Source organism: Ascidia mentula, chromosome 4 (genome assembly GCF_947561715.1).
Source record: "Ascidia mentula chromosome 4, kaAscMent1.1, whole genome shotgun sequence".
NCBI classification, from domain to species: domain Eukaryota; kingdom Metazoa; phylum Chordata; class Ascidiacea; order Phlebobranchia; family Ascidiidae; genus Ascidia; species Ascidia mentula.
The window spans coordinates 21,829,428-21,843,695 of record NC_138569.1 but is presented as its reverse complement, the minus strand read 5'-3'; the positions used below and the strand labels follow the sequence as shown (position 1 = coordinate 21,843,695).

The window sequence follows — 14,268 nt, the reverse complement described above, 5'->3', positions numbered from 1 at the left end:
AATATGATTTTACTGTCATATAGATTTTGAGTTTTCATACAATGGCTGTGAACCGAATTTGTTAATTTAAAGTTACCATTTTGTTAACCTCTTTTCTGTAAATACGTATAATTTTGCTAATCAACTGATATGTAGTAAAATATATATTTAAATAAATGTAATACCTGAACAAAAATTAAAAAATTCGTTACTTGTTAACAGCATAGGCCTTTGATAACGTTAGCTTTCACAAATTATAATTTTATGCACATGTTCAAATACTTTTTGCAAACATGTTTTGGCAGGGAATTAATGTCTGTTAATAATAAGGAAACATGGGGAAAGAAAAGCTCAAATGGAAGCATTTTTTTTTAAATAGTGATCTAGTGCTGTAGACAAGAAAGAAGAGCCACAATCAAGTGCCAACTATATTTCACATACTGGTGGGTGTGCTGCAAGTAAAAAATAAAAAACCTATGTTGCTACAAAGTTAAATTACCTCTATTGAAATAAAATCATGTGTATTTTGCACAACAAAACACAAAGAAATGGGCACCGATAAAACCATAGGTTATCGAGTCAGGTATCCTTTATTAATCTCACTGTATTTAACACTAATTATTTTAGGTGGTCAAGCAATAGATGGTCGGCTAGCTGAAAGCCCGTGCCACACAACTACAAATATAAGAAGGGAAGTTTAGCAGCATTTGAAATGAAGTGTGCTTCAGCTGTAAGCAGAAAAAAAATTGGCTTCCGTGTTGGCAATGGAAGTCCAAATCCCATGACTTGGGCATTTTCTTAGAGGTTTTTGCAAAGTAAGCATTCAGTCTCGTGATATTATGACGTAACACATCACGTGTTTGGACGATTTTATTTGTGTGTTTTTTTAGGACAAAACATATTCTTCAGAGAAGGGGTTGGTTTGTCAATTTTAGGAAGAGCATTGCCGATGCAATTAGTTATGTGTGCATACCGGTTAAAACCGGAAAAAAACCTGTCACATGCGCAGGCAATTAATTACGTAAGGCCCAAACAAAAAAACGACGCTGGAATGTTGATTCATACCTGTGTTTTTTTTCATGGTTGTCTTAGATTTGGAACAAATGGTAGCATAAAGTAGTGATGAAACAGAAATTTGTTTTTTTTAACACAGGAACGTTTCTTTGTCAGTTACTGCTGAGTTAAGTTGTTTGATTTCTGCCTAGCTGCCAGTAAGTTTGGCAAAATGATGAAAACAATCGCAATTCTGTTCATGTTAGGCACTTTCTGCAGTGGATACATGTAAGTTCACAGATATATTCCTTTCATGTGCTTGTTTTTAGGAACTAAAATTATGTATTATTGTCTAACTCATACTTGTGAATTCATCGGTTTATATTTTCAAGTGTGAAGCTTCAGAGACACAAGACAGTTCGACAAGATATGAGGGAAAAAAAATCTGACATTACCAGATACCCAAACACAAAATATGTTAAGTTTGTGTCTGCAGCTGCCGGAAATGCACCCGAACCCTTGACTAACTACTTGGATGTAAGATTTGTAAAATTGCACTTTCTGCTCACAATCATAAGAAAATAAAACTTTGCAGGCCCAATATTATGGTGACATCACAATTGGAACACCAGGGCAAACTTTTACTGTTGTTTTTGATACTGGGTCTTCAAACTTGTGGGTTCCTTCGATCCATTGTATGATAACAGATATTGCTTGCTGTAAGTATTAATTACACACTGATTTTTTTTATATTGGGGTAAAATATTTATCTTTAAGTGATCCATAACAAGTATAATAGTGGTGCTTCATCGACTTATGTTGCTAATGGAACAACATTTTCTATTGAATATGGAAGTGGGAGTTTGAGTGGCTTCTGCAGCCAAGATGTTGTATCTGTAAGTTGAATGTTGTTATAACAATGATTATAGTAAACATAACCAACAACATGATTGAATATTTTGTTTAGATTGGTGGTGTAAAAAGCAAACATCAGATCTTTGCTGAGGCAACCAAAGAACCTGGTATCACATTTGTTGCTGCAAAGTTTGATGGGATTTTGGGAATGGGATATCCTGAAATTTCTGTAAATGGAATTACTCCTGTCTTCAACCAAATGTTCCAACAAAGAGCACTGGCAAAGAACCAGTTCTCATTTTTTCTAAATAGGTATAAGGCATAATGTATATATACTACTCATTTTGTCTGCAACCTGTAAGCAAGAAATTGCTTTGCTTACTATTAAAAAGCAACTAAACAAGAAAACTTTTGTTACCAGAAATATATCACAGAAGGAAGGTGGTGAGCTATACCTTGGAGGTGTGGACCCAGCAAGATTCACAGGAAATTTCAATTATCACAACGTTGTACAGAAGGTTACCAACCCTTCAAACATACTGATATTGTGAACTCAAGTTAACTTTTTAATTCAGGGATACTGGTAAATTGTCATGGATGGATTGTCTATTAGTGACAGTGCTGGCACCAAGGCTTGTGTAGGTGGTTGTCAAGCTATTGTTGATTCTGGCACTTCACTTCTTGCTGGACCTACAAAAGAAGTAGAGATGATCAATAAAGCTATTGGAGCCTTTCGAGTACTTGACGGAGAAGTATCAAAAATTTTAACTTTTCTGATGTTAAAAATACTATTCATATAGCTTAATAGTAAACTATGTCAATTATAGAATATGCATATTTCCATGGACATGCTATTATAGACTTAATAAATACAAGTAAACTTACTTTCTGCATTGCAGTATCTGGTGACTTGCTCCAGAATTCCATCAATGCCCAAAGTTACTTTTACTTTGTCCGGCATAAAATATGTTCTTACAGCTGAGCAATATGTTATGAAGGTTTGTTTATTAAGCTACTATTCTTGTGCACATTTATTCCAAGTGTGGCCTCCAATAATTTGGGAAGGAAATAGTTGGCTTAAAATATAATTTTATTTTGACCCCTAGTTCATGCCATCCATTGGCGTTTTTGTGCTTCCAAATTAGAATAAATTACTGCAGATTGCATCGCATGTTTGTGTGCTACTGCTTGTATGTTGTGGTTCAATGATTTACAGCAACTGATATTTGTATTCTAACAAAGTTGTTGTGGAACAGGAAACTACTGCTGGTGAGACTGTCTGCATCTCTGGGTTCATGGGGATTGACATTCCACCACCAAGAGGACCTTTGTGGATCCTGGGGGATGTCTTCATGGGGAATTACTACACGACATTCGATTTTGCCAACAATCGTGTTGGATTTGCCACAGTGGTACCATAACCATGGCCCCAAGTAACTTGGCCAAATAGATTATGTGTATAGTGGCATTAACACACCAATAAAAAGTATTCATTTACTTGCAAGTTTTTTCATCATGGTACAAAATCCTGATTAAAATTTCCCCATAAATCAATTCTTGTGGCACTGTGTTTGCATTAAGTTCCCCATTTTTCCTGTGTAACCTTGCTTGAAATATACAACCTTCAATAAATATACCTGATGGTTGTCATGCATCTTAAAGTGAGGATTGTTCGTTTTTTTTGTAATTTAGTAGAAGATTGAAGTGATACTGCTGTGACATGCACGGTTATTGATGTGGATGACATGTGTGCCAAAAAAATGTCTAACAATCTGCATTTGTTAACAATAAGCACATCTGTGTTTGTCTAGAAATGGATGGCAATCCTCGCTACACTACGTAATTAAAAGTTTTTGGTTGCCAATAAATTGAAAATCTTTCACAGCTTTATTTTCAATGAAAGAAAACCATGAATACCAAAATCCTCTTGAACACAATTAAACCCCAAATAGATTATGAGCCAATAAAATTAGCACCAAACAAACTATGCACCAAAGGAAAGTTTTCTACAGCGAAGGAAAGTCAAAAATATTGACCAAGGTTAAAGTTGTTACGTTTTTTGCAGGTTGATCAGATGTGATATTGAAGTAAATTGTCTGTATCCGAGGTTGTATTGTTATTAGGTGGAAGTGTATTCATTTGCAAAAATTCTTGATATGTTTTAAGCAAATTTCACAATGAAACAAAGAATGATCCTTGCGTAAATGAGCTTTTGTCTGATTAAATGTTTTATCTGGAGGTCAATCAGGACATAGTGGACACTGATAATCTAGTTTGTATTCTTTGATTATTTCCAGCTTTTCAAAAAAATAGTTCACATTATTCTGAGTATTTTTAACTAGCTTTGATTGATTTAATTCTTTAAATATTTTCTTCTCTTCGGTAAAAATGACTTTTACAAATTCCTTGCGGCAAACGGGGCAAAATTCTTCCTCACAAAGCAGCCTCATTTTCATCCGAGCATTTGATACAGATGTAGTGATCACAGTAACCCACAGCATAGGTTACTATGGTTTGCGCAGACAACACAACTTCCGCCGTCATCACTCTCACTCAATCGTCTTCGCTGGGGTTTCTGTCTGGGTGTTTTCAGCTTTTGCTTGTGGATTCCTTTGCATGTTTCCATTTTCACAGACATTTAAGCCTAGCCTGAGTAAATAACAAGGAAAATAATAGTAATTAATAAAGGATCAATCACAAAATCAGCATCTTGTACCCAGTGGTGGGATTCAAATTTTTTTCTGTCGGTTCTATCACAAAAGTCATAATTTTTCAGCGGGTTCTTCTACAAAAAGTCAGATTGACAGTAACCAGTGTTGCCAACCGGTTCGCTGATCTCATAAAATTTCGTGACACAGTTCTACAGAACCGGTGCGAACCGGCTGAATCCCACTACTGCTTGTACCTATGTTGACGCAATTTATGTTTCTGGGGAAAATAGCCTATGCAGCTGCAGAGAAACTGTTTGATTAAACGTCATTTTTTTGTGTATTGAAATTCCGTACAAAGCGCAGCTGGCATGTAGGTCAATCGTTTCGTTTCTATTCGCCAGATGTGTTAATCTCGCACAGATGTGTTAATCGGTTTTGGTTTTAATAATCACATTGACGTTCTGTAATAATCCACCCCATTAGTCGACAATTAGTCGTTAGATAGCGCACGTTAGCTGACACAATTAGCGATTTAAAGCGGGAAAATAGAATCTATCGCTCTATTGTTGGACGCTATCACCGTTTCGTGTTCTATTTTACTAATGGTCAACGATGTGTAATGCAATAATATTGGCGATGAATTAATTCAGGAAATTCAACCCTTAAATTAAAATAACAGATATAACGTGGAACTGGCAAGTATAAGAGCGCATAAACCATGTAAAAAATATACATGGTATTCTCATGTATCGACTGTTTCACCTCGTGATAGGGCACTAATATTTTCATTGGAAAATATAAAACAACTTCCTGGAAAAGTCATAGGTAGCTTAAACTGCCATATGGAGGATATTAAAGAAGGATTCCAGGTATATATGTATCTACTTTTATTGTTATTGTGCTGAAAAGAGTTGGGATTGACACTACATTGCAACTGAGTGTATTTTTTGTTATAATTGAAAAAAAGGATTTTTGCTACTCTAACATGTGTCTCACAGACCAACAGTCTGCAAATAGAGAGTTGCAGCCCAAATTTGAATCATAAAACCATAACCATCTATCCACTTGGGTTGCTAATTAGATGTAAATGCAATGATGTTTTTTTACAGTATCCCAATGCTTACATATTCGAAAGTCTTAGTGTTGTCAATATTGCAGAACAGTCAGTTAATTTTTCTTACTATTTAACCTTTGTAATATGTAGGTCACCATCAATTTTGACAATAGTTGGTGATCGAAACGTTGTTTGGAGCTGCATTATGTTTATTCTTCCTTGAGCATCAGCTGTTTTGGGCCTGGGTGGACAAGAACAAACAAGCTTAGAAAATTGTGGTAATTATGTTACTAAAAGTTGTAATGTAAATTTGATATCAGTACCTCCTAATACATATTTACAGTGCATGTATAAATTAGGCTTGATATTTTTTGCGTGGCACAAGTACAATTGTTATTGAGACTGGCATAAATGTGGCCAAGTCTTGGTTCATTTTTTTTCTAATTTGTGCACGATAATACTGTACAAGTATTTTGTTCTATTGCTATTTTTTGTTACTTAAAAGGAAAATATGATTTTACTGTCATATAGATTTTGAGTTTTCATACAATGGCTGTGAACCGAATTTGTTAATTTAAAGTTACCATTTTGTTAACCTCTTTTCTGTAAATACGTATAATTTTGCTAATCAACTGATATGTAGTAAAATATACATTTAAATAAATCTAATACCTGAACAAAAATTAGAAAAATTCGTTACTTGTTAACAGCATAGGCCTTTGATAACGTTAGCTTTCACAAATTATAATTTTATGCACATGTTCAAATACTTTTTGCAAACATGTTTTGGCAGGGAATTAATGTCTGTTAATAATAAGGAAAGATGGGGAAAGAAAAGCTCAAATGGAAGCATTTTTTTTTAAATAATGATCTAGTGCTGTAGACAAGAAAGAAGAGCCACAATCAAGTGCCAACTATATTTCACATACTGGTGGGTGTGCTGCAAGTAAAAAATAAAAAACCTATGTTGCTACAAAGTTAAATTACCTCTAATGAAATAAAATCATGTGTATTTTGCACAACAAAACACAAAGAAATGGACACCGATAAAACCATAGGTTATCGAGTCAGGTATCCTTTATTAATCTCACTGTATTTAACACTAATTATTTTAGGTGGTCAAGCAATAGATGGTCGGCTAGCTGAAAGCCCGTGCCACACAACTACAATATAAGAAGGGAAGTTTAGCAGCATTTAAAATGAAGTGTGCCCTGAGGCGGAATATTTCATAATTTTGCAATTCGAATCATATTGAAAAAATACCAGCTGCAACTCCAAACACAGCTTTTCCGCAAGTAGCACAGGGCAACAATTAACATGAAAACAATGGAGGAAATGGGAATTGTAAAGCAGGAGGAGTACCAAGCTTTCAAATGCATGTGAATTTCCCACAACCCAATGGATTAACCGAGTTCTACTGTATGCGTAATGAGTATTTACTTTATGTTGTTTATGTGGCAGTAGTAGTGGTGGGATTAAGCCGATTCCTGCAAACCTGTTCTTGAAATTGTAATGACCTCCGTAAATCAGTTATCCCGGTTAGGAAGCGTATGTACAGGCCTATGTTTCACTTTATGTATTGTATTCTGACTGCTAATTACATGCTATTGATAGCTTACAACTTTTACAACGTATTGTGCAGAGACAATACATTAGAACTCGTATATAACCTATGGCATAGTGAAAGAATCCCACTACTGGTCAATAACAATAATTTTCGTCGAAATTGGCATTTTGTTTGATTGAATAGGTTTCGTTTTTCGGTGTCTATTTACATGTTTAATGCATTTGCTATTCTGCACGCTTACTCCGTGCTTTTGTTGTCAACAGATGTTAAAAATGCTTCGGAAAACGTGCCTAAAATCTTTTGCCGGCAAGGTTTTTAACCCTTTTTTGTCGTTTTATAAATTTATAATATGTGCAACTGTTGTTTAGTATCGCTGACGCTGCTTTCTATTTGAACAAGAAAATCGAGCGATATTGTTGTGTGTTCAAATCTTCATCAAATTGTGCCTGGGTCTTCGAATATTATATACACAGAATTTCCCAGCACTGGCTGTTGCGACGCCATTGGTATCAGTGAAACCTGTTGACAGAACAACTCCTATTTTTTTGTAAATTATGGTTTACGTGATAAGCAAGGGACAATGGGCAAGTGGTCATGCGCTTCAGTTTCCTGCATAAAATTTGCGGAATTAAAATGAAAACGGCTTAGTAGGACAACTCGAATTACTTTGCAGTTTGTGTTTTAAAAATTTCAAGCTAATTGAGTAATAAACAAGAAAACTATAGTGTCACATCATGATTGCGTAAAGGGGCATGACCATTGAGGGTTAGCCTGCTTCGGAAGACAGTAGGCAAGCGCTGCGCGCTTCTGTCTCATGCATAAAATTAACAGCGTTTAAACGAAAACGGTTTAATAGAACAACTCTAATTACCTTGTAGTTTATGTGTTGAAAGTTTCAAGCTAATTGAGTAATAAACAAGAAAACTATAGCGCCACATCATGGTTGCATAATGGGGCATGACCATTGAGGGTTAGCCTGCTTCGGAAGACAGTAGGCAAGCGCTGCGCGCTTCTGTCTCATGCATAAAATTAACAGCGTTTAAACGAAAACGGTTTGGTAGAACAACTCGAATTACCTTGTAGTTTATGTGTTGAAAGTTTCAAGCTAATTGAGTAATAAACAAGAAAACTATAGCGTCACATCATGGTTGCATAAAGGGGCATGACCATTGAGGGTTAGCCTGTTTCGGCAGACAGCAAGCAAGTGCTGTGCGCTTCTGTCTCATGCATAAAATTAACAGCGTTTAAACGAAAACGGTTTGGTAGAACAACTCGAATTACCTTGTAGTTTATGTGTTGAAAGTTTCAAGCTAATTGAGTAATAAACAAGAAAACTATAGCGTCACATCATGGTTGCATAAAGGGGCATGACCATTGAGGGTTAGCCTGTTTCGGCAGACAGCAAGCAAGTGCTGTGCGCTTCTGTCTCATGCATAAAATTAACAGCGTTTAAACGAAAACGGTTTGGTAGAACAACTCGAATTACCTTGTAGTTTATGTGTTGAAAGTTTCAAGCTAATTGAGTAATAAACAAGAAAACTATAGTGTCACATCATGGTTGCATAAAGGGGCATGACCATTGAGGATTAGCCTGCTTAGGAAGACATTAGGCAAGCGCTGCGCGCTTCTGTCTCCCGCATAAAATTAACAGCGTTTAAACGAAAACGGTTTGGTAGGACAACTCGAATTACCTTGTAGTTTATGTGTTGAAAGTTTCAAGCTAATTGACTAATAAACAATAAAACTATAGCGTCACATCATGGTTCCATAAAGGGGCATGACCATTTAGGGTTAGCCTGTTTCGGTGGGCGGTAGGCAAATGCTGCGCGCTTTTGTCGCTTGCATAAAATAACATTATTCTTTTGCGTTGTTCACAAATGAGGTGAGCGATTTTGGGGTGCTTTATTTTCGATGCTCGGGGATTAGTACGAACTGCGAAGTTACAAACCACATCAAAATCTTTACTTCAACATCCTTTGTGTGTCTATTGTTGTTGTTTGTGACGTGAATATCGATAACAATGATGATCATGAAAATAATATGCAGAAATAATTTGTGTCACACTGTTACTTTCGTTGGTACTGGTAGGGCCAATACATTCTACTTTTCTGTCCAGTGTTTGTTTTATCCAATTTGTAAAGCAACAACGTTTAGTAGTCAAAAAGATTTATTGTGAAACAAGTGTAAAGCTGCAAACATATCACTGCCGAAACAGATGTAAACTGAAATGAATTTTCTCCTGCTAATCAATACAAATGCACGTCTGAAAGAGGAACAAACTAATTTTAAACACTGGTTTAAAATTAGCGAAGGCACAATTACAATAATACAACTAACACAAATTCTTATCCTCAGATTACAGTACTACATTCAAATGTTGCACTATCATTTCAGGAAATAAAATATCACATACATCTGTTTTGCATATACATATATATATCGAAGAGCAGTTAAACACACACATTAGTATGTTTTTTTTCACATTCATTTAAAAGCTTTGGTACAAATCCTGCTTTATAATTCCCATTTCCTTCAATGCTTTCATGTTACTAGTTGGCCTGAACTACTTGTGGAAAAGCTGTTCTTGAAGTTACATCTGGTATTTTTCACCACACATAAATTGCCAAAATTATCAAATATTCTGCATCAGGAACACACTTCCATTTAAATTTTCAGCTGAACCTTCCTTCTTATATTTGTAGTTGACCATCTATTGCTTGACCACCTGAAAATAAACCTTGTGGTTTTATCGGTGCCCATGCCATTTTATTTCTTGTGTATATTGTTTATACATTTGTTTAGTAGCACAAAATACACATGATTTTTTTCCAATATTGGTGTATAGTTTGAAAACTAGGATACTATGGATAAAAAAGCCCTCCAATTTTTACTTAACCTTGCTCATGTACCAACATAGCTCACTTCAATGCACACTTACCAATGAGTAAAATATAGCTGGTGGCTGTTCTTTGTTGTCTACAGCATTTTCTAAGAAATGCTTGCATCCCACGTGTTTCCTAAAACATATTTTTTACATCATTTGGCTCATAGCCATCATAAAAAAAATTTAATTAATCTAAGACTCAAAATTGATCCAATCCGTGCAACAGTAAAATCATAACTTAATAATCTGTTCTTCTGGCATATATAAAACGTAACTTTATTCACCGACGTTTCGCCTGTTATTCAACAAGGCTTCCTCAAGGTGTAAAATCATATTTGCCTCAAGTATCAAAATATACAAAAACTACCAATAAAACAAAATATTTCCACAGGATGATCGTGCACAAATTAGTGACCTATCACAATCCCACCTGGAAATAAACCACAATTATGCCAGGCTGAATACCAATTGTAGTTCGCAAAAAATATCAAGCCTTAATTAAAGAAGAATACATGCACAGTAAATTTATTTTATGAGGTACTGATATCAAATTTAGTTTACAACTTTTAGCAACAGAATTACCACAATTTTCTAAGCTTGTTTGTTCTTGTCCATACAGGCCCAAAACAGATGATGCTTAAGGAAGAACAAACATAATCAGCTCCAAACAACGTTTCCATCATGAACTATTGTCAAAATTGACGGTGACCTACATATTATAAAGGTTAACAATAAGAAAAATTAACTGACTGTTCTGCAATATTGACAACACTAAGACTTTCGCACATGTGAACATTGGGATACTGTAAAAAAACATCATTGCATTTACAGCTAATTAGCAACCCAAGTGGATAGATGGTTATGGTTTTATGATTCAAATTTGGGCTGCAACTCTCTATTTGCAGACTGTTGGTCTGTGAGACACATTATTGGCCCCTTGTTTGACCATACATGGGCTGAAAGAGTAGCAAAAATGCTTTTTTTCAATTGTAATAAAAAATACACTCAGTTGCAATGTAGTGTCAATCCCAACTCTTTTCAGCACAATAACAATAAAAGTAGATACATATATACCTGGAATCCTTCTTTAATATCCTCCATATGGCAGTTTAAGCTACCTATGACTTTTCCAGGAAGTTGTTTTATATTTTCCAATGAAAATATTAGTGCCCTATCACGAGGTGAAACAGTCGATACATGAGAATACCATGTATATTTTTTTCATGGTTTATGCGCTCTTATACTTGCCAGTTCCACGTTATATCTGTTATTTTAATTTAAGGGTTGAATTACCTGAATTAATTCATCGCCAATATTATTGCATTACACATCCACAGATATGACCGTTGACCATTAGTAAAATAGAACACGAAACGGTGATAGCGTCCAACAATAGAGCGATAGATTCTATTTTCCCGCTTTAAATCGCAAATTGTGTCAGCTAACGAGCGCTATCTAACGACTAATTGTCGACTAATGGGGTGAATAATCGCATTTTTCCAGAATGGAAAGTTTAATATTTGCATAGACTTACAAAATTTGTAAGTTCCACCACACGGGTAATTCCCGTTTTTTGCGCTATTGTACAATCATTGTTTTGTATTCCCCAGAAGGATTTAAAAAAAGATCACAAACAACTAAAATAATTCTTTAATTCTGCAAATCACCATCAACATTTGAATCTCAAGACAAAATTCTTGTAAATGGGTCCATTCGATTAATTACATGATTTGTCATTCAAACGGTACACTGAAAAATAAACATTTTTCTTTGCATTGATTGTACTTTAAGTGTTGCAATGCATTTTAATTAATCTTTCATGTCTTGTGTAGATGCGTGTTCTATTTTCTGAACAAAAGTATTTTTCTTGTCAGAGACATGAAATTGTGAATGGAGAATATGAGCTGACAGATGGTTAATGTGAATGGGAGAGTGACAGCGAAGAGGATGTTGAGAAGAAAGATGGTGCAAATGATGAGGTTAATGCACTTGCTGTACGTATCTATATGCTTCACCCTAAATCATTTTAATAAAATGTAATGAATAAAGATCACTTTAAAACAACCTGTTTACCCTGTAAAAGTATGTGGCAAAGTGAAACAAAAAAAATACGTTTATACAAAACCAATGTAGTCAAGGGTGCTGTGCCATCCTTAAGATGGTGTCTTAGATGGCTGGGAAAGTTTACAGTTTAATTTTTTCTTCAGGAAAATGCTGGAACAAAGATGAAAGTGGATAATGAAACCGACGAAGGTATGTGCAGATATTCTGATAAATAACTATTTTAACTTAAAGATCATTTTGCTTTGAACTCTTGGATAGTTGAAAGGTAAAGAAATATTAACTCTGCAAATTTTTGGAAGCGGCTAATGGTGTTCCTGAATTTTGGTTGACAATCCTCAAGAATATTTCCCTGTTCCATGACATGGTGCAAGAACACGATGAGCCGATTCTTTCAAAACTATTGGATATAAGAGTTATTTTCTCAAAACCAGAAGAACCTATGGTAAATTTTTGAAACGTATTGTTAAAAATTCTTTTAAGAGTAGAAGATGTGATTATTATAAACATGACTCCCAACCTTTGATTTCAGAATTCTTTTATTGAAGGACCTGAAATTGTCAGTTGCACAGGGTAAGGGAGTGATTTAGCAATAGAAAATATTAATAATAAAAAAATTGGTATCATTGGTGAAAACTTGTTTCTGATAAACTCGGAAGCAAAAAAATAAAGGAGTTTATAATTGTTATGAAAAATGTGCATTGTAAAGATATCATGTGCATATAGTATGTTACCATGTAGCTTGTTTGGTTTACTGGAGGAAATGTCAATCCAGCCATTACAGTTCTGGAGTGTTGTGTGGTCTCTGTCATCATTACACTGGGGAATTTACAAACAGCAAATGCTGTAATTCATATATGATGCAACTGTTTAAAAATATAGATTACGTAATGGGAAAAATAAAATATATATTGTGTCATTTTTTCGTGACCATTATCTATTTTTGCCATATTGTGGCACACAGAAAATTATTGGTTTTTAATTCAGTTGAAAAATATTGGCAAAGTGGTTTCATGCAAGCAGAATTTTCAACACATAAACTTGTTAACACAGAAGTAGTTTTGTGCTTTAAGACCATATGGGACTGGGTAGGGGTGTAATATAACCTGTATTGTATTTGTTGTTACTGAAACTTCCTACTTATGAAGGCCAAATTCACTAATGAACATTGCAAATTAACCAGGTGCAAAATTGACTGGGTCAAAGGTAAGAATGTGACCGTGAAGACGATCAAGAAAAAGCAGAAACACAAGGGAAGGGGAACTGTTAGGACGGTGACGAAACAAGTTCCAAATGATTCTTTCTTCAATTTATTTTCACCTCCTGAAGGTAGAGAATGAATTATGTATGCTAACATCACATTTCTCTTGTTCTGGGCAATTATCTTGGACACAATTAGTCCACTTGTTGTATAAGTGCTGAGCAAGGAAAAGTGACTTTTCATGGTGTGCATTCTTTCACACTTATTTTCTTGTTTGTTAAATATAGGCTGGTATTTGTAGTTTTCATAACTTTTTTATTTAAACTGCGCTATATGAAAATATCGCTGCGATATATGAAATAGTACAAATTTTGACAAAACATATAACTTTGTACGATGAGTATAATGTGTTTTTTGCAATCAAATTGTGGCCAAATAAACTATTAAAAATAAATCTATTTTATTTCAGTTCCAGTTGATGATACAGAGATGGTATGTATGTTAGGAAAGTTTAAATTGTCTTTTAAGTTTAAATCCTAACTGTAGCCTATTGTATTGAGAAAGTATTATGTCGCGAATATTTATACTGTGAAGCGGGTAAATCATTGTCAGAACTGTAATTATTAGTTGCTATCTCCCAACATTGTATTAGCACAAACTATTCCTGCAAGGGCCAAAGTTTTTGCACCAGTAATTAAAAAGAAAGATTTATCCAGAAAGAGGCGAAAATAAAAGCAGTTGCACAACCTTTGCTTTGGGACAATTAATGAAACAGAACATGTTAACCCAAAAAAACTTCAACTCAACCGTTTTTTAACAATACAAAACAGGCTTTTGTGCTTCAGCTGTAAACGTAAAAAGTTTTGCTTCCTAGTTGGCGATGGAAGTCCAAATCCCATGTTTTGTTCATTTTCAAATTCCCATGATTTGAGCATGTTCCAAATCCCATGATTTGTGCATTTTCCAAATCCCATGATTTGTGCATTTTCTCAGAGGTTTTGGCAAAGTAAGCAAGTCTTGTGA

General features: G+C 34.8%; 1 protein-coding gene, 1 long non-coding RNA gene and 1 pseudogene across 3 annotated transcripts; 2 read left to right on the top strand and 1 right to left on the bottom strand.

Moving 5' to 3' along the window:
- The first annotated feature begins 1,130 nt into the window (after window positions 1–1,130).
- LOC145897662 (cathepsin D-like) lies at window positions 1,131–3,472 on the top strand (annotated as a pseudogene). The gene is made up of 9 exons (XR_014402393.1): window positions 1,131–1,260; window positions 1,365–1,509; window positions 1,568–1,691; window positions 1,750–1,868; window positions 1,940–2,139; window positions 2,249–2,345; window positions 2,403–2,579; window positions 2,727–2,825; window positions 3,084–3,472. The product of XR_014402393.1 is annotated as a cathepsin D-like (transcript).
- Window positions 3,473–9,416: 5,944 nt separating this feature from the next.
- On the bottom strand, window positions 9,417–11,298 carry LOC145897676 (uncharacterized). Its single transcript, XR_014402395.1, has 4 exons — window positions 11,058–11,298; window positions 10,566–10,692; window positions 10,038–10,116; window positions 9,417–9,824 (listed from the first exon to the last, which is right to left on the bottom strand). It is a non-coding gene; the product is annotated as an uncharacterized LOC145897676 (long non-coding RNA).
- Window positions 11,299–11,572: 274 nt separating this feature from the next.
- On the top strand, window positions 11,573–14,252 carry LOC145897673 (nucleosome assembly protein 1-like 1-B). The gene is made up of 8 exons (XM_082986063.1): window positions 11,573–11,727; window positions 11,858–11,962; window positions 12,191–12,236; window positions 12,347–12,489; window positions 12,577–12,617; window positions 13,228–13,373; window positions 13,715–13,737; window positions 14,120–14,252. The coding sequence occupies exons 3-8, from the start codon at window positions 12,209–12,211 to the stop codon at window positions 14,174–14,176; spliced, it is 438 nt and encodes a 145-aa protein (XP_082842189.1). The 5' UTR covers window positions 11,573–11,727; window positions 11,858–11,962; window positions 12,191–12,208; the 3' UTR covers window positions 14,177–14,252.
- Window positions 14,253–14,268: the final 16 nt, after the last annotated feature.